The 24,545-nt window shown below is 43.8% G+C and overlaps 2 protein-coding genes across 2 annotated transcripts in view; both read left to right on the top strand.

Moving 5' to 3' along the window:
- The window catches only part of LOC146190788 (fat-like cadherin-related tumor suppressor homolog), an 86,726-nt gene extending 76,370 nt beyond the window's left edge, over positions 1–10,356 (top strand). The window contains exons 32-38 of the mRNA XM_084601171.1: positions 334–789; positions 2,774–2,914; positions 3,972–4,289; positions 5,303–5,537; positions 6,391–6,462; positions 8,403–8,515; positions 9,734–10,356. Coding sequence (XP_084457297.1) covers positions 334–789; positions 2,774–2,914; positions 3,972–4,289; positions 5,303–5,537; positions 6,391–6,462; positions 8,403–8,515; positions 9,734–9,841 — 1,443 coding nt within the window. The 3' untranslated portion in view covers positions 9,842–10,356. The remainder of the gene's footprint in view (positions 1–333; positions 790–2,773; positions 2,915–3,971; positions 4,290–5,302; positions 5,538–6,390; positions 6,463–8,402; positions 8,516–9,733) is intronic.
- A 2,736-nt stretch (positions 10,357–13,092) lies between these two features.
- The window catches only part of tweek (transmembrane protein KIAA1109 homolog tweek), a 106,330-nt gene continuing 94,877 nt past the window's right edge, over positions 13,093–24,545 (top strand). The window contains exons 1-6 of the mRNA XM_084601172.1: positions 13,093–13,367; positions 14,758–14,990; positions 17,463–17,606; positions 18,660–18,874; positions 20,054–20,215; positions 24,217–24,340. Of these exons, the coding sequence (XP_084457298.1) occupies positions 13,351–13,367; positions 14,758–14,990; positions 17,463–17,606; positions 18,660–18,874; positions 20,054–20,215; positions 24,217–24,340 (895 nt within the window). The 5' untranslated portion in view covers positions 13,093–13,350. The remainder of the gene's footprint in view (positions 13,368–14,757; positions 14,991–17,462; positions 17,607–18,659; positions 18,875–20,053; positions 20,216–24,216; positions 24,341–24,545) is intronic.

Consider the following 24,545-nt stretch of genomic DNA (forward strand, 5'->3'; position numbering starts at 1 on the left):
GAGTGTTTCTGCTGAATTTTTTTTCTCAGCGGTGTAAAAACTTTCTTTTTTTCCTCTAGAGTGGCTCCTAAACTAACCGTCATGTGTCACCTTTTTTTGCTAATGGTCACTTCTTCAACTTCTGTAGAGTTTGTCTTTTCTCTTTTTATATATATAAATAGTTGATGGTGTCATCTAGCATTAAATGAAACTATTTAGTGAAGTTGTAGTTTTCAAAAATCAAAGCATTGTTTTGTTTTCAGTCTCACTTTATTGGCTGTGGTGTCTTGCCTGCGTCTTTTGAAGTGCTGGAAAAGACGGTGCCGACATATGCATATTCAATGCCATGTGCAGGTGTCTGAAGGTCATGTGCAGTACCGCTTTGACTGTGGCAGTGGTGAGGGTCTAGTGCGTGTGGCTGGCCGGCGGGTGGATGACGGTGTCTGGCATGCACTGCGTCTTGAGCGCCGTGGCAGCAATGCCCGCCTCTCTGTCGACGTGCATTACCAAGCTTCCGGTGCTGCACCTGGGCCACACGATGTTCTCAACCTTGAGGGCCGTGAGCTGCACCTAGGCGGGGCGCCTGCTGTGGCTGGCCTGGTCGGCTGCCTGGACGATGCGCAGGTTGGCGGCCAGCCGCTTCCCCTGCACCTGCGTCCTGCTGGCCATGCGCAACTCCGCCGGCTTGCCAACGTCCAGTTTTCTTGCCACCTTGACCCTTGTGGCAGCCAGCCCTGTCTCAATGGTGCAACCTGCCGGCCTCTTCTCACTACTGCCGGTTACTCCTGCACTTGCCCGGCGCACTTTCAGGTGGGTGTCTGTGGTCATCTTATGCAGGAACTGAACAGGTGGCCATACCAGAAAAAGTTTGAATTTTTCTTTGTTTATTGCTCATATTCATTTTTCGAGTCGCCAATTGATTTTTCGGATCCTCAAGGGGCCGAAAAAGCATCCGGAAAACCAGGCAGTTCGAAAAAACTGAATTCACAATAAGAACATCATTTTACTTACTGAGCGGCTTTAAAAACTGGTTAATCTGTGTCTGTGTCAATCTCCTCATTCTCACAGTCGGTCTCTTTTCCGGCGTGGCGGCGATGGCGGTTGAAACTGCGCAATGGTAGGAGCAGCACGACGTTCAAACAGAAAGAGGCCCAGGATACGGAACTTTGGAGCAAAGGCCCACGGCGCAAACTTCGCGATTTCGGGCTGTAACGGGCTCATAGACTTGACACAGCTAGCGGTACCTGCTGTCGAGAGTACTGTATTTACTCGCGTAAAGAACCCACTCCCATAATAACAGCGTCCCCCTCTCCCTCCTACTTTTGGCGTTTTGCTGCTGAGAATCTTTAAAAAAAAAAAATAAAACGGGTTAGCCATTAGCGCGTCCCTCTGTTTTCCGCTGGCGCAGTCCACAGCGCATTTCTTGGCTGCGCACCAAGATGCTGTCCAACGACAACATTAGGGCGTGTATATTTTGACGTTAACTTTAACGGTGATAGGACGTGGGGAGGGGGAGGGGGCAAATTTGACAAAGTGCCAGCATCCTTGACAGCAATGCTGGTGGGGACTTGCTCCGCTCGTTCGGTTGTGCAAACCTGGTTTTCAGTATGTTTGCTTTATCATGCCGTCATTGGGCGCTGTCCACTTCCCCCCAAATTATTGAAATGCTTAAAAGCAGCAAATGCCTTTTGAAGCGAACGATGCTAAAAGCTGGCGTCTTGATCGCGGCTGACCGCGTGCTTCTGTTGATGGCTGATGGGTGGAAGGATGGACGGGTTATGCAAAAAAAAAAAAAAAAATAAATAAAGTTCTTGCTTTATGAGTCGTACCCCCAAACTGATGCCAGTTTTTCTTGGAAAAAGTGGGTTCATTACACGAGTAAACAGTATGCGGGATGCATGCAACACTAGTTCGAGGTTGCAACAATATAGCAGCAATATTGTGGCAGTGTTTCGCAGCTTTTGACTGGTGATTGAAAGAAAATGTCCAGAAAATCGAACGAGAAAAGTTTAAAATGTCCGAAATTTTGGTTGCTGTTATACATCGACTTGATGGAGCGCATGACAGTGACATAGAAGAAACCAACTAATCAGGCAGGTCCGGAAAATCGGGCGCCTGAAAATTCAGTCGGTGAGTGCAATTATGCGTGGACCTTTGGCAAAAAAGTGAGAAAAGCACTATCGCTGCAGTTGAGTTAGGAGGAAAAAAAATTTGTCTAAAAAAATGAACTGAGCAATACATTACCTATATGTGCTTTCAATATGTGCTGTTTTGATGGCTGAATAGCTGAGCAGGATGTTAGAACAGAACTTCATGAGAAACAGTCGGTTGGCATTGGGCCCTGTGTATATGCGTCATTTTCTTTCTTCCATTATATTGTTGTCTTGTTTAGTCATTAGTGCAGTGTCTTTAGCTGGCTTTAGACTTATTACCTAGCCTCCATGTAAGCACTGGTTAAAGTATGAAGTAATAATGACCAGTGGGAAAAGAAAGAGGGATTCAGAATGATTTCATTATGCTTAGACCTAGTACATCCATTCGTCTCTCCTATTACTGTGATTACGGTAACGAGCGGGGAGAGTGCCAATGCTGTTAATGCATGCAGCATTTGCAGCACCACACAGCTAAATCACTGTTTGTCACACAAATTGTGAACTTTGAAGACAGTTCCAACACTTTCTCATCACTGTGCGCTTGTGGACTGTGGGGCCAGCATGCATGGAACACCAGGTTTGATGGAAGCACACTATCAAAAGTTCAAACTATGACGTTTGGCTGTTATTTTCTTATGCAGGGTCCTCAGTGTAGGGAGCCTGTAGCTGAGAGCCGATGCACTGATGAAGCATGTGAGCTGGCCAGCTGTCAGCCCAGCCTGTGCCTCCATGGGGGTTTATGCCAGCCGGGTGGTCACTGTCGCTGCCCCACTCCTTATCAGGTGCTGTTACCCAATGCTCATCCTCCAATCGTCAAATACTTTGTTACCAGCTGGGCTACTATTAGTACTAGTTTGCTGTCACCTGCTGTGATGGCTCAGTGGTTGTGGTGTCTTACACTCGTAATCTGGTTTCCACATACATTCCAGAATTTAAAGAGTTTCACTTTTTTTAAATGTTTCACTTATATAACTGAAACCCATGTGGAACCAGATTAAGAGTAATTTTTAGCAGTATACTGCGTCAGTTGAGTTTTTAGCAGTATACTGCTAAAAACGAAGTCATGGAGGCAAAGTGTAAAAATGTTGATGTGCATTGCAGTGATGCTAGCATACATTAAAGAAATTCCAAGTGGTTGAAGTGAATTTTAAGCTTGCCAGTACTTAACTCGTTCACTTTGTCCTTTCATTCGCACCTTCATTTTGGTGTGAATAAGGTGTCCACTGTGAGTGAGATAGTCATTTGGTATTTTTTGTCTCCACGGATAGGTGTCAATCAATAAACACTGTATTGTGAAAGAAAATGTAACATGGTGTGCACAAATGTTGAGGCACACACAGAACACAGAATAACAACATTCGGCCAGGCTTGGAAAAGTAACTTACAAGGCCAGAAACTATGTGAGGTACGAGAGCTCTTGCTGCCTCCTCGTCTATCACCAAGCTTGTGCACTAAGCATATGAGGATTTGTTCAGGGTATTATACAAACGAGGTAGAAGGATAAAAGGCCTTGTGCTGTACTTAGGAGATGGAGCTTTAACCCATTGGCTGCACTGTCATTAAGGGGTCGTTTACATCTCTGGTCGTTTTCCTGTTCTATTCGAAGATGCAGGCATTTTCCCATCAAGAGCATGAGCAGTCTCTTTATAAACTCCTCTATGCCCCGGACAAATCACCAGTGCTACTTGATAAAACATATTAGGCTATTGATCCCTGGTGCTTGCTGTCCACAAGGGTGACATGCTTCGGGGGTCATAAGTGCTGGTTTTTCCCTCCACTGATTTTTGTATGTTTTATTGTTAGGCAACACTTACAAATGTGTGCATCTTCTATTACTAGGGCAACCGGTGCGAGTTGGTGGAGACATGTACGGCCTGTGAGAACGGGGAGAGCTGCGTGCGGCTGTCGGATGGCTTCCAGTGTGGCTGCTTGGGTGACGCATCGTGTGGCACCGCTTTTGAGGCCCTTCCCCTCGCTTGGCCTCTGGGGGGTGCCGCTGCTGCTGTGCTGCTCCTGCTCCTGCTGCTGGCTATTGTGTGCTGCTGCCGCCACTGCTGTCGTCGTCGTCGCCGCCACCATCATGTTGACAGCCATCAGTGCAGCAATCCTGTCACTGCCAAGAACTGCGTCCTAGCCACCACAAACATCAGGCCAAAGGTCTGTGTCTGCAGATGTCTTCTTGCTAGGGATTTGTTTAATATGCATACTTAAAAAAACAGATATTCAGAATCTTGGAATGTTCAAAAATTTTCAAATACATAGAAACTTTTTGAATTCACTGCAGTGTCACCGCACTGCATGCTTTGTCACGTGGACTGTGCAGTGAAACATCCTCAAAACTCGGACATTTTTTTCTGGTTCCTTGAATTCTGAATTAATGAGATATTACTGTATTCAGCAGCATTACAACAGCTCCACTCAGTTTCATGCAGGTCCATATGAGGTTGAAATTTCTGCAGCCCTCCCCTCCGGCATCTCTCATAAGTTACCTTGGGATGTTAAACCCCAGAAACTGGGGGGGGGGGGAAAAAAAAAAAAAAAATATATATATATATATATATATATATATATATATATATATATATATATATATATATATATATATATATATATATATATATATATATATATATATATATATATATATATATATATATAAATATATATATATGCAGTATAAGAAACATTATGTAAAATATATACTGAAATTACTAGTAGGTTATACACTTCTGTGCAATTCTAGCTTAATTTTGTTTGCAAATACCATGTGAATTTTGAAATAAACAAAATGGACGATGTTTGCTATTTTTAATTTTCTATCCTTTCTTCACTGATCAGATATTCAATATTGGAAGGCATTTTTTTTTCCCATATTCGTATTCAATTCGTATTCGAAAATTTCAATATTCGCTCACCCCTCCCCACTACTTCTTTCACATACTTCTACATCTTCTGCCTCACAGCTGAGATCTGTGAAGCTATATGAATGACTGAAAAATATCCTATAGCTCAAACTTTCTGTGTTTGTAGATTGTTTCATAGCATTCAGTGAACCAAGAACATATATATAAGGTCCTTCTGTTTCCTTTCCACAAATATACTTTGAGGTTATTCCAGAATTTCGAGGTGGAAAGGGGACCTGTCTGTTTTCTCTCGGTTGTGCGCTGCAGATCAGCAACCTGGAGCAACGCCCGGCTTCGTACACGACAACTGGAGTGAGAGAGGTCACTCTGAACAACTTTGACACGGTGCGCAGCTATGGAAGTGCAGCTGATGACCTTGAATCGCGCTATCAGCCCAATGACCTGCGCTGCCACAACCTAGCTCGTAGTCCATCTGGTAGTGCCACTGGTGCCCCACAGGGAGGAGGACACAAAGGCCTCTACCTGGACAAAATCCCCAACGGTGAGTGGAACTACTTACTGCCTTTTGTGCACTGAATGGCACACTTTTGCTGCATTTTGATGTAGTGCACTATATTGCGGCTTCTGGTGTAGTGCCACTGTGTAGTCGACTTAGCAGTGCTTTTCTAGTGTAGTGCCCTTTGTAGTGCACAGTGTAGTCGACTTGGTAGTGCTTTGCTGGTGTACTACGCACTATTGCTGCATTTGTTTTAGTGCACTGTGTAGCATTGCACTGGTGTAGTGGATTATAATGCTACTTTCTGCTTCTTACTTGGGCTTCTAGGTGAAGTGGTTTTTGGTTAAGCAAGTGGGGAAAAGAAAAAGAAATTCCAAAGGTTGTTTGAGAAAACAAAGCTGAGGTAGAGGGCAGTTTATTTTTTTGCTGTCCAAGTTGGGGTTATTGTGAAACTCAGTGCCAGTAGTACAGCTGAATTTTGTATTCAAAGCATCAAATGCATAGAAGACAGATCCGATTTATTTATGTTAATTACAAGTCAGCGGTTTGGCCTGGTAGAGTTTGCAAACCCCTCTGTGCTGCTAAAGTATTTTGCACATTAAAGCGTAATCATGTAAAAGCTATGCTGTAAAAGTGTATTTGTGCCGTGGCTTTCATAAAGCTAATTTTAGTATGAAGTTGCAGCTCCAATCATTTGTTGACTTCTTAGGATACCTGTAAGAGTTTACGCTGAGATGAGGTGCTCCAGTTAGGCATTCAGCAGCCAAGCCTATTTATTGTTTGTTGACTTTATTAAAGAAACCTGCAGTGCCATGAAGATACTTTATGTGTGTACCATATGGATTTTAGTGGTTTATTATTAGTGTGGAGCTGTTCTTCATGGTAGAGTTCTGTGCAGACCTGAAGGCAGCTCTGTCTCCACCTTTGGCACCACCAAGCTCAGCAACGAGCATTGCATCTGATCTTCCAGGTGGGTGGCTTTTCATTGCGGCATTCTCGTAGATCTTGAGCTATGTCATGGCTGTCCATACACACTCATAAAAACCTGTGATGATTTCCATGATTGGGAAATCTTTTTCATTACTAACAATATGCCTGAAGGCTGGAGTTGCTTAGCTGGCACCATGTGCATGCATTGTATTGCTGAAAGGAGCTCACTAATACGAGAAGTTGTTAAAAAAAATATAAAGCTCCTATGATGGCAGTCTTCTTTGTACATAAGTATGCTCACTTTTATGGGAAGTTTCTTCACACTGCAGTGCATAAACGATTGAGACCCTGCAATGTTCATGTCGTCACTGGCACCAGCGAAGTCATCCCACAGAAGATTAAGTCTGGCAAGCTGTGCATTAACGAGGGTCACCAATCCATATAGCATGATGATCCCATGGGCTTTTCCTAGTGTCTATATGTCAATGCACTGGTATCAACTGCTCGGTCTGCTATGTTCATGCTGCCTGCACATGGTAAAAGCGTACGAAGTGAAAAGCTGATTAGGTTGGCAGCGCATGCACACTTCTCTTTTTATGCTGCAATAACATGTTACAGCTGCAGTTTTTAGCAGTTGTATCAGAGACCCAGTGCTACAGCGCTTATGCATATTTTTACCATAGTACCACCTCATTTAATGTGGGCATTCGTTATAACTGACTGTTACAGGTGTGCATGACTGTACACATACGAAGCCAACCTTGCTTGCACTGCCTATGTTGCCACCTTTTGCTTTGCCCTAAAAGCATGTCGCTCATTGCTGTTGGTGATATAGCACCCTATCATAGAACTTGCTCGGTCTGCTTGCCGGGTGCATTTGCACATTGTGTGAACGTGTCAGAGTTGACTCATTGATGTGCCCAAAGCATGCTTGTCTCTGCAATGGCTGCTAGTTATTGCTGAGCAAAACTGGCATCCTTACACTATGTGCATTGGAACAGCCTACCTATTGCACAAAAGTGTGTCCCTCCACATTAAGCCTGTTTTACCTCGTGACATTAACGAGAACCACCCCGTTGGGGTGGCGCAGAGGTTACGGCGCTCAACTATTGTTCCCAAGGACGCGGGATCGAATCCCGGCCTCGGCGGCCACTTTTCGATGGAGGTGAAAAGCAAGGCGCCCGTGTGCTGTACGATGCCAGGGCTCGTTAAAGAACCCCAGGTGGTCAAAATTTCCGGAGTCCTCCACTACGGCGTCTCTCATAGCCTCAGTCGCTTTGGGACGTTAAAACCCCACAAACCAAACCAAACCGAACCAAACCATTAACGGGAACTTTTATTTCAATCTTAAGTGCTCCTGTTGGATGCGCACATTTTGTCCCACTCATGGCTTGTGGGTTTTGGCCATCTGTCGAGGAATTGCCTTGTTGAATTCCTCGTTCTGTGTAACAATGTGATCATGTAGCTGCTGAGGACAGGAATATGGGAGCTGCCTTTGTTGTGTTAGGTCAAAAGATGCATGTCAGGAAGTCATGTGAGGGACAGTGTTGTAGATATCATTCACAAGAGACTGTATCGAATATTGTTTGTTATTGATTGTTCACACCAGACTGCATGCACTAGTACTTGCAATGAATTGTGCCAGAGAAGTAATAAGGGAGTAATTGCTCACTGACGTCAACCCAAGCGCAGGAGAGTGTTCATTTGAACTTTGTGCATATGTGCTCTGTACGAAGATTGTGCAGAAGATCAAATGGACTTTGTGCGAAGGCTGCATGCTGTTCCATTGAAGGTATAGATGGAACTTGCGTTATTACATGATTGCATTAATTCATGTTAACACTTGAAAAAAAAAAAAAAAATCCTATGCTGTTGGTTGTTTGTTTGCTGATTAGTAGGCAAACTTGTGAGCGTATAAATTTACTGTCACAAAAAAAAGAATGCTACAGGCAAATTTTTTGACCACTAACTGTTCTCTAGGCTACTGCTGGGATTACTCAGACCTAGCAGCGCATGCAGAGGAAGACGTTTCGAGTGACGAAGCGCCTGGCAGCCCCCGAAGCTCGCACTGCTCCGAAGACACTGCTCTGCAGGTGAGAGATCATTCACACAAGAGGAAAATGCTAAACTTGTGTTGCACTCCATCCTTTGTACCAGGCGCACTGCTACCTGGGAACTGAGTTTATTATTTTCATTTTCCAAAAAAGGAAACCGTGGCATCTAACAATGAGCAATGAGTATCATGCTTGGTTCAGTAGTAAGACTCTTCACATTACATGGGGCAGAGGGGTGGGTGGAGGGCAGCGTACACGGAACAATAGTACATGGAACACAAAGCCAAAGATGTAGCAAAAAGAAAAAAATTAGGTAAGACAGTTTTAAATACACAGGGAATAAAATAGATACAATGCATGCAATGCAATCAAACAAAAGTTTAGATAAAACAGCCTCAAAATATTGAGTCAAGTAAAGCAAGGGAAATACAAATGAGTTCCTCAGGTACCTCAGACTTGAATTTTTGAAAGGAAATTGAGATAATGGGAAGATGTTTTCCTTATCGTACGCTGCGGCCAATTCTTGTTTGCAAAACTCTAGTCATCAGAAAAATGTATCCACAGAAATGAAAGAAACAACACTATTTCTTGCCTAACATAGAACTGAACGATTTGTACTTTGCAGCCTAAAACTGATTTTGTGCCCATTGTTCTTTTTCACATTTCTTTCACATATAAGCAAAAAAAAAAAAAGAAGAATCTTTTTTTTTTTTTTTTGCTTATATTAGGTTCACCCTTTTTATTTTGCTGGTTGGTTATATGTGCTGGATTGTTCAATCACACGCATTTTTCTAGGGGCTAGGGCTTGAGGTTGTAGGGGAAGTGTATTCCACCTGGAACTGTTAGGTGCAAAACTTTGCTGCACGAGACATCATATCTGTGATGCCCCATCCTTAGACTGGGAGCAGACCTTGCCTTGGTGCATGGCTTTCTTTCAGGTGTCACACCATAGCTCAAAAAGGGCTCTACTATATTTATAGGCTTGTGGCAAGGGCCCCGCCTGCCCATTGTTAGTTAGGCTTAGATGCTACAGTATTCAGCTGTTGAGCATAAGGTTGTGTTTTCAGTATATGGCCACTGCGCCTGCATTTGAGAGGAAGCGAAATGCAATAATGCATCTGTACTCTGCTTTCAGTGCGTATTAGGGAGCCCTAGGAAGAATTACCAAAGTTCAGAAACCATATTGGCTGAGGTGTAGTTTTGGGTGGCAAAAGCTAGGTTTTTTTTTTTTTTTAACTGAGTGCTTTCGTACTGCAGGGAGACGAAGAACGGTACACCTGCCACCCCGACCAGTACCTTCCTCGGCATTGCCCCAGTGAACCAGCAGTGTGCGCCATTGAGGATAGTGATGAAGAGCTGGCCTGACATCTGTGCAAGATGCTGGGGCTACAGCCAGCAATGGTGCCATACAAGGAGTACCAGCGTGTTGGTTTTTCCTCGCTGGTCTGCATTCATGACTGCTCCCGTGGGCAGAGAGCATGACCTCTCAGAGGGAGTGCCGTGTTGCCCATCTAGAGAGTGCTTGCCTATGACGTTGCCTGAAAACTGTGCCTTGTGTTACCGGCCTCGCAAGCTGTGTGCATTGTCCTCATGTTTAGAGTAAAACTGAACTTGCGAAAATAAAATACAAATGCCAAATAATCGCTCCTATATTTCACCTTCTCTGCAAAAGTCTGTGAAACGCATTGGTGGCGTAAGACTGCAGATAACTGGGGCTTCTCTTTTTGCTGTTTGTAATACAAGAAGCGAAAGCTGACATGCCCTTGGCTTAGTATGTTGAAGGAAGTTTGTACATTCTCTTGCCAAACATTTTTTATTTTTTAAATTATTTATTGACCCAATAATCATGAAAATACTTGTAGCTTGCATTCACTGTCCCTGGCCAGTTTTGTTGTACCACTATAAACTGTGTTGACAAATATTACATGATTTCTGAATACAGGAGAGGTGAACACTTCATTGCCTTGTCTCATGCTGTGCAAACCTGATAGCATCTCGCCTATGCTAAATTGTAGAGCGCAGCTCCTAGGTGCCCGTTACCGGATTGCGCATTGTCATTGGCGTGATATGTAACACGTTCCCTGTTAGCCATGGTAGGTAGTAGCAAGGTGAAGCACCACCTACCACGGCTAGCGGAATGCAGAGCAGCAAGAGAAGGGAAGAGGGTGAGAGACAGTAAATAGTTTAGGGGCTTGGGTTGTGTGACGACAGCGAAGGAAGACGGAGGTGGAGGATGCAACAGGAGAGAGGAAAGTTGAAGGTATAAGATGGAAAGTGCAGGAGAAGGGTGCCGCGGTAGTAGCGAGTGCTGTGAGTGAAAAATGATTACAAGCTTGCCTCTGCATGTAGAAGTTGGCAGGTCACAGAGATTGCAGGCATGAAGGCGATACAGACTGCTACTTAAGTTGACATCTGCCAAACGGGAAGGTGAGATGGGAATCAAACTCGGGACCCTTGCATCGAGAGTTTGACTTGTAGCCGCTAGGCCATGCAAGGATGCTCAGACAGCTTGGCTAAAGGGGTTTATATCTATGTCCAATGGCCTTTCACTTAATGTGGCAGCTTACAACTATAGGTTAGGTAAGTTTGAGATAAGTATATGTGGGTTAATAGAGTCACAAATTAAGAAAGCAGCAATTAAGCGAGTAGAAAAATGCGTGAAAGCAAATATAAATCTGAAAAGGGAGCCATAGGTATGGGACAATCCTTTAAGGTGCCACAGCGCAATATGTTTGCACAAAAAAGGGATGCGTCCATGTTGCCAAGCCCAATCAAGGCGAGGATCATGAAACATGGTGTGCTCACAGAAGTACCAATTCGAACTTGAAAAGTGCGATTTTTGAGAAAGGAAGAGACGAAAAGGCGAAGCTTCCCCGTGATAGAGATTTGATCAAGGGCAAGGTAAATAGCTGAATGATGAATAAGGTCAAACGCACTCTGTACGTCAAGGAGAAGTAGGAGGGCTGCTTGGCGTTTATTGCATGCTTCTTCAAGGGAGCTGACGACATCTGATATGGAGTCTGCTGTGGCACGGCGACAGAAGCCTGATTGGGTAGGTTTCACGTATTTAAAGATGGAGGTGATCCATTCAATGCACTTGAATGAAATATACTTCATGGCCTTGCATGCCGCTGAGGTGAGGGAAATGGGTCGGTATGAGATGGCAGATGCCGCTTTTCTTGATTTGAGGATGGGTACTATGACGGCATTTTTCAATGTGTCCGGTAAGGAGCCCGTACGCCATACGTGGTGGAAAGAGTTCAGGAGGCGAGCTTTCTCCGGTGCATCGAGGTTCCTGAGCATCTACAAGGTTATTCCATCCTCCCCTGGGGCACTTCTGCGGCAGTTGTAGGTAAGGGCTTGGTTGAGCTCGTAAAGAGTAATTTCTCCACAGATTGAAAGGATGCGGTCTGCAAGCGGCGGGAACGATGGAGGAAGTGGAGCTTGAAGGGAGGAAGCTGGGGGGATGCCAGTTGAGGGGGATTAGTAGGAGCAAGAGATCTGCAAAGAGTTCCGCTAGAGCGGCATTGTCAACTCTGAGTGTAATGTCTGTGGCAAAGACAGGATGGAGACGGCGAATGAGGTAAACAAGGGAGTCAAGTAGGCGCCAGATGCGCGAGGAACTTCTGAAGTTTTCCAGACTATGGCATATCTACCTTGACTGTTCACATAGAGTAAAGCTAACTTACGTTCACGTCAGCTGAGCCGCTGATTGGTTTAACGGTCTGCGACCAGCAGTCGGTGGTGGTGAAAACGTTTATTAAATATAGAGAGTTACATGGAGGTTGCTCTAGGCGCTCTGGGGTCAGGCTTAGTGCTAGTACGGGACCATAGAGCTCTACGTATGGGACCGCTTCCGCTGCTGCCATTGCTCGTTTGACCAACGTCTTTTGGGCTTTCAGGTCGGAGCAGGCGAGTATGGTCGCCTCCCACTCCTGCCGGGTGGGGTTTTGGGTTGTGCAAATGCAGGGACCAGCAGTCGCGCGGCTGGAAAATCGAGCAGTGCCCGAACGGCCCGCGACTGTCGCTTTTCAACCGATGCGACCATTTGCGACAGTCGCTTTTCGACCAAAACGGTCGCGCGACCTCCGCGAGTCGCAGTGTGAACTGTATAATTACAAAAAAAAAAAAAAAAAAAAGCAGGAGGAATGGTTGTGTGACCGCATGTTCTAATTTGAAGTTATTGATCTGAGCACTGCTGGCATCTTTTCGCCTTCGCAATTGTCACACAAGAAAAATGAATGGTATTTTTATTTCCGTCTGTCGCTTTTCGACCGATGCGACCATTTGAGACAGTCGCTTGCTCCGCGAGTCGCAAGTGTGAACGGCATAGAGTTAATACAAAGACTTAACTATATATGGTGAACGGGCCTTAACCAAGTGCGCCTCCATTGAGCGGCCGTGCCTTAACACTCTAGAGGCGCTGTGGTGAGAGGAGCCAAAGAAACTGTGCAGTGGGGGATAGCTCTTCTTACATAAATTGATGTTCTAGGGTTATATTGTGGATGAGTGATATTGTGAAGCAGGGGAGCATGAACTGTCACTAATCGGTAGATCAGCTGCAACTACTATCATCATCATCATCATCAAGTTGAGGTGTTGAGTGAATCCAGAGGTTGCCGTTGAGTAGTCGTTTGAAGCCAGAAAAGTGGAGGGAGAAGTAGACAAACATGAAAATGATCGCAGTGGGATTATGATGGACAAGCGCCCCGGTGTATTCTCGATTCTCAGCTTTGTATTTAAAAGTTATGACCGTTATGACATGCAGCATATTGCGCTGCATGCTTGCCACTAATTGTTTTGGCAGGACAGCAGGACAGCACTAATGGCAGAAGAAGTGTAGCGCGATCGCGTGCGGTTCATTTCTCCCTACCATGAATGCGACAGAAACGTGAGTGCATGGCACTGTATTTTTTTTCTTTCAGAATGCATTTTTTAAATCGAATGCTACGTTCCGTGGGACAGTAGCTTTAGTCTGCAGTTCTTGAGGGGTGAATATATATATGATATAATGTGCGCCAACGCTATTAGGCGATGTCGCCTGAGAGCGAAACCTGCGGGTTTCTGTTTTCCTTCATGTTGTCAGAGAATGTTTATCTCTGATGAGCTAAGCGCCGTGCATCTGTAGCATCTATCAGTGCGGAAGTTGCATAATCGTGGGTCAATTGCTCATGTCGCCAGTTTCATGGCTATCATTTTAATATTTATTTTGTGTGTGTATGTTAAATTGGTTCACAGGAAGGGAAAGGCGCAGTAACTGTCACACTTGCTCTGTGGACACCCGAACCGCGCCGTAAGGGAAGGGAGGAAGGTGGGAATGAAAGTGGAAAGAGAGAAAGAGGAGCCGTAGTGGAGGGCTACGGAGTAATTTCGACCACCTGGGGATCTTTAACGTGCGCTGACATCGCACAGCACACGACGCCTCTTCGTTTCGCCTCCATCGAAACGCAGCCGCCGTGGTCGGGTTCGAACCCGGGAACTCCGGCACAGTAGTCGGGCGTCTTACCACTGCACCACCCCGGCGGGGCTGTGTGTGTATGTGTATATTTATTTTGTGTGTGTGTGGGGGGGGGGGGGGGGGGGGGGAAGGCCTTGCACTTGCATGCCCGAAACACAAAGCGCCTCTTGCGATTCGACGAAACGAATAGTTTATTTTTGCATGTCCATTTGGGTGAAGTCTGTTATCCGATCAGGTGCACTAGTTTCTTGCGATCGTTAAACTATGTTTGCCCCTGTTCCTTGCATTAATTGCACTTACAGCAGATGCATTGCTTTTACTTAAGGCATTTTGGACATCTCAAAAGTGGCTTACCTGAAATATTTTTTTCGCAAAAACCGCTAAGACCGCCATTGATTTGCTTGTTTCAGAGTTCACATAAATCCATGTAAAATAAATCATTGGTGCTTAGGTTAGCGACCCATGTAGCAAGTTACATATTCATGTTACTAGATTTTATTTTGTACATGTATTGTTCACATAGTGAAAAATATTACTAGCCGGAGATTTGCTGACTTTGCACTCATTCCACACGCTCTTATAACGAAATTAAAGTTATTTCTTTTCAATTTGTATGACATTCACTTTTATGGAAGGGAATATTTTTTTTTTTTTGTAAACTAGTAGTGCTGCAGCATGGAACCACAGTGCAACGAGGAAATTTGTTCCTATTTTATTTTACTGTAAATGAAAGTAATACACTTAAGCTGGGTTTTTCTAGTCTAACTTGGCACCCAGAGTTTTTCTACCGAGGAATTGCAAATAATAGTTTCCCTCAATGTAGGTCCATTGTGCCAGCCGATGTGCCAGAAGTGGTGGCTGCATATCCAGCGGCATGGAACACCACAGCCCCATTGGAAAAGCTGCCCTTGGACTCCAACTTTGCCTGGTTACTGTGTGCCTTGCTAGCAGCCACTGCATGGGTTATCTACATCACATTCTACAATGCCCGTGTCTTGGGTTTCCTGCTGACCAAAGTTCTCAACCGCTTCGTGGGAAAAGCATATCTCAAAATCGGTAACTTATGTCCATTTTCCTTCTCAGAATTAAAATTTCTGCTGGTTTTAAAGCAGAGTTACTGATCATAAGATTTGGTCGAGATTTGACACCCTCCAGAGTTTGTGCTAAAGAATAATCTGAGCGATGTCGAGCAACCGGTTTACAGACTAACTTGCAGTGTAACACCATAATTGCGGGAACCATATTAAGACTCAAGTGATGTAGAATTCACCTTAGCCAAGAGCTTTTCAATAATTCCTGAAGACACCAAACTTTGAAAAACATATCAATTCATCTCTTTGTACAGTTGGTAATGAGCTATTCAGAAATGTTTTATCCCCTCCACCTTTTATCTCTAGCATTCTTGTATCTGCCATTGCATTTTTTATATGCTTGCCATCACGTCTCAATCATCATCTTGCATCATTACTGCAAGTATTTTGTCTGCTTTCATGAATAATAATAATTGGTTCACAGGAAAGGCGCATTACCTATCACAATTTTTTCATGGACACCTGAACCATGTAATAAGGAAAAGGAGAAAGATGGGAGTGAAAGTGGAAACAGGGAGGGCTGTGGAGTAATTTTTACCTCTTGGGGATTTTTAATGCACACTGACATTGCACAGCACACGGACGCCTCTCCGTTTTGCCTCTAGCGATGCAATATGCAGCCGCTGGAAGTCATGTTCGAACCCAGGTACTACGGTACAGTAGTCGAGCATCTTAACCACTGCGCCACAGTGGCAGGGCATTTTGATGAAGGCAAAATGCAAAATTAATCTTTCAGTGCAAGAATGTCAAGTGTTTGAAATTATAAAGGAGCCATCCAGTATGCTCTTTTTTTGTTACCACTTCATAGTTGCTTTGTCGCATAAAAATATTAATCATTTAGTCATGTAATAGTTTATAATCACTGCTGAATAGGTATGTGTGGAAATGGGGGCCAAGAAAGAGCCATAAGCTGAGATTGCTATGGTTCCGATACATTCCCCCTATATAATCATGGCACAGTAGCGCAGGGTTTTTCATTGAGGCAGACATGAAAAGCCTTCTAAACTGGCCAAACATTTTGCCATTTTACTTAAGTGCCAAGTCTTCGCAGCCTTTCCATATGGCTTTGCATTGTGGCTAGTATGACAAGTGTTCACTCTGATATTGCGTGGTCAACCAATAAAAAAAATATTGGTTCTGCCATAGTTTCGAAAGTCCCTGTCAAGATGGTGCCAGTGGCCAGTTGCTCTCTGCTTGGCTTATGATTATGATAAAAAAAGAAACTACTGCATTTGTCTTGTGTGCGCTTAAGGAGACACGCTTCAGAAAAAAACATTTTTGTTAATATCAGAGCCAGATGACCGAAAACTTCACATTTGGTCAAATTTTAGGAGCTGTTCTAAAATCGAGTTAATACTTATCTAGTTTGGTTTAACTTTTGCAAGCCATTTATTTGAAATATAAGGGTGTTTTTGTGCACCTATTTGACATCAGTATAAATTTCACAAAGCAGTGAGTATTATATCATTTTCTTCATTGTGATGCATTGTACACAATGAGAATAAAGTAGTCTATCTATAAATTTTTTGGAAGTACAAAAAACATTACTCTGTAAGTTGCTTTTAATTTGTGGAACTACAATGTTTTTGCAAATTTATATCAATTCATAACAATAAATTGCAATAAAAAATATAGCGTTATTTTGCAAATACTAAAGAACGTCCATACGATATTTCATAGTGATACAACATTGACCGGAGAAGTAATGTTCTATGCAAGAATTAAGATTGCTTGAAAATAAGAAACACAGAAAAGAGGGTTTTAAAATTTCAACAAACCACTGAGTGAATCCGCCACTTTTTTTTAAACGAACTTAGGAAACTGAAGCTTAAGGAGCTGCAAAGTAGCGCGCTTCCTTAGAATTTTCCTGCAGTGTATGAAGGTCCCTTGCGTTGCCCCTCAAAAAGTATCTTTGGTGCGAACTTCCTTCACCATGTGGCGACGATGGGAGTTGGCCTGAGCAGTTTCTTTAGCAGACACCCTTGAGACTCGCAGACTGTCACGTGCATTACTAAAAAAATAAATTCTTGAGAAGGAAGGATACCTAGCTTCTCCAAATCTTGCTCAAAGCCTGTGTGTTCCTGATTGAACCCGCAGTGCTGCAACCTGACAACACGCGGTACAGCAGTTTTGAGCCAATGCCAGTGGCAGGTTCGATAGTGGTGCCTTAGCTTTTGGGGATAGAAAAGAAATTGTTTCTAACTTTTTTTTGAAAACTGCTGGAGGACTCACAAAATGCAAAAAGCTCTTTCTCCCTGCCTGCAACGCCACAACGCTTGACGCCGTGTTTGAAATTTGGTAGACGTCATAAAAGCAGCTCAGCTCAACAAAGAGCTCATCAAGCTGTTCTGTTGAAAATAAAGATAAATGTTTTTTTGACTTCGCTACACACTGTGGCTGAGAATGCGTGATTTCTTTTTTTTTTTTCTTTTTGCAGGTTCTGTGTCCCTTTCTGTACTCTCTGGAAAGTTGATGTTTCGAGACGTTGCGTATGTTACACCGGATTATACTGTGCGGGCTCAGGACGGCTGGCTAATTTTCCGCTGGTGGATTCCATATGCAAAAAAGGAGTTCCCACGTAGTATGTGCTTTTTGTCATCTCTAGGGTAGATTTGCTCTATAACATTGCTTGCTCCTTTTATAATTGTTTTCTTTCCAGGTTACTCACTACATTTGTGTAAAGCTATAACTTTTTAGGGTCTACTGCTTTACGGCTACATTTCTATATCATTTTATATTTGTAATGAATACCTTAACATGTAGCTTAGTGTAGATCGACCCAAAATATATGTGCTCTACCGCATCCTCTTACTAAATTTTTCAATTATGAGCGAAATTGCAGCATTAGCTGGGTTCCAGTTTTAAACTTTGAATCCTTAAATGTAATGCAGGTTACGCTTTCCACTGGGAGCACGGAAAAACGTGCATATATTATAGTGCTTGGCATAGTAATTGGCATTGACACTAATGAGAGGCATGTACCTTTTAACCTTGTGCACTTTTCTACATTGTAACGTTGTAAAAGGCTTTATTCGGAATTGAGCATCAAATGGCAGTGGGACACATAAAATGAAGTCTAGTATATGAAGATGTATGCATTGGTCAAGGTCCTCAGTTCATTTAATGTGGCCTAAAGAATCACTGGTACGGTTTGCATGTGGAGGTGCTTTGTTGCACTGGTGGTTCTGTTTGTATTTGCTCCTGAAAGCTGCTGGCAGTGTGGTCTCCTGTGCCATGGGGAAAGAGGGGCAGCATTTTAAATGACATGAAGTGTGCGCACCTCATTCGTAATGTTCCCTGCCTTAAGGAGACCCCTAGCGGGATCCATTTGTATGCTTGTACTCCTGTCACAAAATGCGCAAGTCAGCTGTGATGCGGTCGGTATGGAAAGCATAGTTAAGATTCTGTATAATTCTAGTCTCTATTTATTTGGCTCTTGTCCTCACCGTTCAGTTGTTAAAAAACAGCTGTCAGGGGAATGTGCTTGATTCAGCTGGGACTTTGAAGAATAGTTCAGTGGGTTGAGGTTCTTACTGTTGTGTTCTGTGTGCAGAATGGGGTATCAGAACAAATTATTTTTGTTGTGCAATAGCTGCAGGAATGTGTTCAGCATGTCATTCTTGGCTTGTTTCAGCGTGTGCTGATGCTGAGGCCCGCGTGCTTTTGCTGCTAAATGGCCTGGAGCTGCACATATACAACCGGTCTCAGCTGTACTCACGCTTAGAGCAGCTTTTTGGCTTAGACTCCAGTGTGCTGCCCAGTGGGCCTGACGAGCCAAAGCCCGAGGATCCTCCACCTAGCAATGCAGCAGAGGACCATCCATGGCGTGACCTGGTCCCTGTGTTGAAGGTACTACAAGCAGGTCCTACTGTCACAAGCCACTTGTGTGTGTTGCAGTTGCTTTGGATGTGTGTCCGTGCTTCACGGAGACGTGTAACGTGCTGCAACCTGCTATGGTTGCAGTAGTCAATCAGTACAGTTAAACTTGAGCATAACGAAACCATAGGAAGTCTGCAATTTTTCGTTACATTCAGGTTTTCGTTGTATATCCAGTTTTTGCATGAAGACCCGAAAGGAAAATGTAGAATGAAAACAAGAACGAGAAATAAATGTAAAAAAAAAAGTACCTTGAAAGTATTTACAGTAAATTTCCATTATTTGAAGTTATATAATTGGTGCAACTTACCACTATCGCGCTGAGGGTGCGGCGTGACGGCGGCAGCAGCAGTAGCCTCCAACTGTGTCGCAGCTAGCACGAAGCAACTATGAGGGGGTGGGGAGAAGGTGGTGGCAGAGGAGTCTGCTTGAGGCACCATGGAACCGCATGATGGGAAGGAGCGCACACTGCTCATTCCGTGTCCTTTATCTTTTTTATCATGGTGTTCTCTGCTTTTAAGCGTGAACTACTTTAGTGCCACATTCCAAAAGCGACACCAGAGGAGACAGCTATGTTAGTCACATAGATGTGCTGTTGGTGCTGAAACACAGTGCATTGTATCAACTGTGGTCACTCATTGCAACCATATACATTCCTCTCATGTCAGGTCGTATTTTGTTGTCATGAAACTTGCGCAGTTCTGCTAAATGTCGAGTAATTCAGCACTAGCTCAGAGATAGTCGACGTAGCTAGTTCGCTATATCGAGGTCAACTGCCGCAACATGTTCATTACATGGAGTTTTCAAATACATGTGCTGTAATGGGGTCGACATTGGAAAATTGAAAAACTTTGTAATATAAAAGAGTTTACTACATAGAGCTTCGCTACATAATAGGTTTAACTGTATTGCCAACCAAATCAGTATTGAAGTTGTCTAACTCATCACTTGGTGATAGCCATTCATATTTTGTCTGGTTTTGAGCCTGTGGCTTTAAGGTGCAGCTTCTGGACCATATTTTCTTTCCTGAAATTTTACTCTGGCCAGAGAGTTGTCTTTCTGTTTTTAATATGTTTGGAAGCACCTTTCTTTTTTTTTTTTTTCTGTAGAACTTTGGTTCAGTTTTCTCAGTGATTACACTTATCGCTGTAGGTGGAGGTTTCGACAGGGCGCCTGGTGTTTGGAAATCGTCTGCTCCCCACAACGATTTCGATCCGTTTTGAAGAAGGCCATGCTACCTACAAGACTAGAGCAGCTGCATCCGGGCTTGATTTATTCCAGCATACACTTGACTGTCGGCTTGACAGCTTCAAGGCAAGTCCTAAAGTGCTTTAAATGTGTGGTGTTGTAGCCTATAAAGACTCTTCTTAACCTTCAAAGGCTAAGCATTTCTTTAAGTTTGCTCGCAGGGTTAGCTGGTATATCGTTGCAGCATATTGAAGCTTTTGCAAACGTGATGCGCATTAATAAGATAACACAGGACAGTGCGCATACTCTATAGGCACATACTGTTTGTTTCTATCCATTTTTGCATGTGCCCTCGGTTTTACTACTTTTTTCCTTCGTTCAAGATATGCTCGCCTCCATGCTGTTTAACGGGAAGGGGCAGTGCATCGTAATGACAACTAACTTGGAATGGCGCAAGTAAGAACAGTGAAGACATTTTTATGAGCAAAAAATACAGTAGACTCTATTAAGATTACCTCTGCTGGGACGAATTCTTGGATAAGATGAGTTATGAGACTACTGGTTGGTTTTTCATTTAGGTCTCAGTTGTTGAAGAAATCTGCTAATATGAAGTGAGTGGCATGTCCTTTGGTTCAGATGAAGTTTAGCAGCAATCTCCAATCACGGCAACCGCATACATCAGCACTCACGGGGCGTTCTGCATGGCACGGTGCACGAAAAATATAACGTGCATCCGTGCAAGAAAGTTCAACCCCCAAAGTCACTTCCACGCATCAACGCAAAGAACTCTGGGAAAACTGTCATTTGAGAGCGTGCTTTCTTGAAGGCAAGTTTTCTTGCCTGCGTGGAAACGGCAGGGCACCATGTTGCCTGGGCTAGCAAAGATCTGACGGATCTCAGCATCATGCATGTGTTGCATGTCGTGCACTGCCTCCCGCAGACTTCATGTACTGTGCAAAGTGCACCAGCTTGTTGACTATGGATACAAAAACTCCAGGGCCACATTATCGCAGAGCAGAGATCGGCAGATATTGGCACCACAAGAAAGGCGCATTGCCTGTTCATGACGTGAATGACAGTCCGGTCGTGCCGCTGGAGGAGCGATATAAGAGGAACAAATGGCTACTCTACTCTGTTGGGTGCCGTCCAAGAACTCAAAGCAAGAGGGAGAGCAAAAATCAGAAAAAGAAAAGCTGCTGCTGTGGGATATAATGAGAAGGACGAGGTGAGAAAAAAAAAATTACTAGACCAATGCCATTTTCAAGTGGGATAATATGAGCTCGTTTCATGCTCTCTGTCTTCAGCTCACTTCATGCATGGTGCAGTGAGTGATGTAGTAGCAATTAATTATCCTCTCTCTGGAAGATTATGCTATTGATTGTTTTCATGTTGCAAATATTTGGACGCAGATGGCAGGCTCACATATCTTTTTGGGGGTCATTTCTGTTAAGACGAACTTCTGATAAAATGAACAGTTTTTTTGGTCTCTTCAGGTTTGCCTTTAAGGTGTCTACTGCATCCTGTAAACATACGCTTTAGTTGTTGGACTTCACACATTTCCTTTTTCCTCTGCCTATGGGCGTACTGATTTTGCAGTAGGAGCGTTATACTGCAGAGTTTGCTTTAACGTGGCTGGTGCAGGTTGTTACAGTCATACTGAACTATTTGAGCTGTGTTAAGGCATGCATGAATGGAGAACATTAGCGACTGCAGAGCTGAAGCTCTAGGGGATGTGTTTTTTATGCAGGTAAAATGCGTTTTGAGCTGCACAGAAAGGTGTAGGGTTTTATTGCAGCTAGAAGTTAAACTATGCACACTGGGATACACTGCGTTATTGTTTTCATGTTTCAGAAGGGCAAACAGTGCATATTAAATCATAAAAAAAAGAATAGAAACAGCTGTAGTTGTGCTTGGTTGTAGACAGTTGTCATTGAGCTTTCAGGAGCGACTGTCTTGTGCAGACCCGCTTTGCTACGTAGTTTCTTGACATGATCCCATGGATTTGCTGCATTTTTATGAAGGTGAAATGAAAATATGCATCTGTGAGAGGCTTTACTGCACATTAAGCAAACCCAAGTTGCCCATATTAAGGCAGAGTCCTCCGTTATGTCATGCTTCTTAGCTTCCATGCTGCTTTGGCACCATCAGAATTGAATAATCAATCAGTGAGTCATAGTTCTTTAGCCATTACTCTGCAGATTCATATATGGAATGGGGGATGAAGAAAGAGCCATAAGCAGAGGTTACTATGGTCTTTGATACATTCCCCCTACATCATCATGGCATACGTACACAGGTTTTTCACAGAGTCAGATATGAAGAACCTCTTCATCTGGCCAAACATATTTGCGAACCAAATCAAAACATTCCAAAAAATCAAAAGTATTGCAACATTAAAGAAAAAGAAACATATAAGTTGTCAGAGCTCTTTAAGATTACCAGTTGCAATACTTCCCATAGGGCCCTATTTATCAAAAAATGGCAGTTTTGATCGGTGGGTGTTTACAAATAGTGGCGGTGCCCACGGCCATTAAAGGGAACTGTATCCAAGTTGCAAACTTTCGAATTGTTGATAATGCTCAACCACCTGGAAAATGAAATCAGATAAAGAGTTGCAGTAGAAAAAATTCTTAGATGCAACAGCTATAGAGATAAGATGGAAAAGAAGAAAGAAAGAAAGAAAAAAAAGATGATTTCCAAAAAGCAATGATGGCAATAGCAGAAAGCCTGTATTGACTGCTTCTAGACGGCGCGACAATTCATCGGCATTCGAAAAGTGCGTATTAAAACTACAGTTAAAACTCGATTTAACGAAGTTGAGGGGAGCTGTGAATTATTTCGTTAAATCGAGAACTTCGTTAAATTGAATGAGGCATTTCTTGGGCACATAATTCAGTACATTCGATTACAGTAAAACCTCGTTAAAACGTACCCGCTTAAACAGTACTTTCGTTTTAAAAGTAGTAAAGTCAAGTCCCCGACTGAGCACCCATTGAACATAATGCATTTTGCATCCGCATAAACCGTACCAGCTTATCGCGGTCGTAACGGTTAGCATGTACCATTTTCACTTTTCGTCGCACTCGCGCGTGACGAATTCACGCCGGTAGCACCGATCCAAAGGACGGTTCGGCTAGCGGCGCAACAATCTTCCCTAAATACCGCTGACGAGACGGCAAGCCACACAGCTAATGACAAATTGGCGCCAAAGTTGGTAATCATACAACTAGCGCAATCTTTGGGGGTCCGTATGGTCATCGTCATGACCCCCCGCGCTACTTTCGAGTGGGTAGCGCCAACACCACGACCGGCGCCGCTAGCGCGTATGAAAAGAAACAACAACAATTCTTACTAAAATTCTAATTTTGGGGTGCTGTCTACAAAATAGACCAAAAATTAACACTTTTTCACCTTTATTTCTCGAAAAAAGGTTCGTTAAATCGGGACAAATCACGGCATCGGTTTCGTTATTTCGGGTTAGTCAAAGCATTGAACCCTATGGGTGTCTGAGGGGGAATTAGGATACCTTCGTTAAATCGAGATTTTCGTTAAATCGGGTTTCGTTAAATCGAGTTTTGACTGTAGTTACTTTTTGAAGCGGAGTTTCCCAACTGGTATGATCCAAATACTCTGATACGGGGTGTGTCATTTCAATGGGCTACTTTGTATAATGGAGACTTTTATCGCAACTGGCATCTCAGCCAGTCAGTGTCCACTGCCTCAGCTTCCAAAGTACCCACCTAGATGGCACCACTGACTCTTGATTTTGGCTCCACACCCACACAGGCAGAGTGGGCCCACTTAGTGCAGCATGTTCTGTGCTCTCCTGGGAGAAAGTAAGAAAGTACGGGCTGTGAAGCACTGCCTAAGCCACTGGCCAGGAGTGGGTGTCCTAAGCTGCACTGTGAGCGAGCTGCCATGGACTTGTGCACTGTATCTCATGCTATTGGTGCCACAAGCAAACTGTTGTGGGCATTGTGCTTGCTTCATGGCCTGCAAGGCCGGTGCATTTTACAAAATTATAACCAGAAATAAAAATTTTCCTTGGGTAAAGTCACAGATGGCATCCAGGGGTAACTGTACAGTGCTGTTTCTGGATTGCACATGTTGATTTTTATTGACTGCAGGTCATGCTAGCCCCGAGTCCGAAGTACATAGGCGTGCCTGATGAGCCCCCACGCTTTATGGGTGAAGGCTTTGTGGTGCTCCAGTCCAACAGGGTTCACCTCTTTTACTACCAAGATGAAGCAGGTGGGTCACCCGGTGTCACCCGGTATTTGCTGTGTGAATGCTAGGGGTGATGTGTGTGTGTGTGCCATCTCTGTGGCCTGAGCCTTTGTATGCTCTGAAAAAAGTGTGATGCAATATCAGGTGACAATGAACAAGTGCAGTTAGAAATATCTGAATTCTGCAAACCTCTGTTCAGGTCATAGGGGTGGCGTGGCCAGCTGTGGTA

This window comes from Amblyomma maculatum, chromosome 4 (assembly GCF_055883805.1).
Source record: "Amblyomma maculatum isolate TAMU_Amacu chromosome 4, ASM5588380v1, whole genome shotgun sequence".
Taxonomy (NCBI): Eukaryota; Metazoa; Arthropoda; class Arachnida; order Ixodida; family Ixodidae; genus Amblyomma; species Amblyomma maculatum.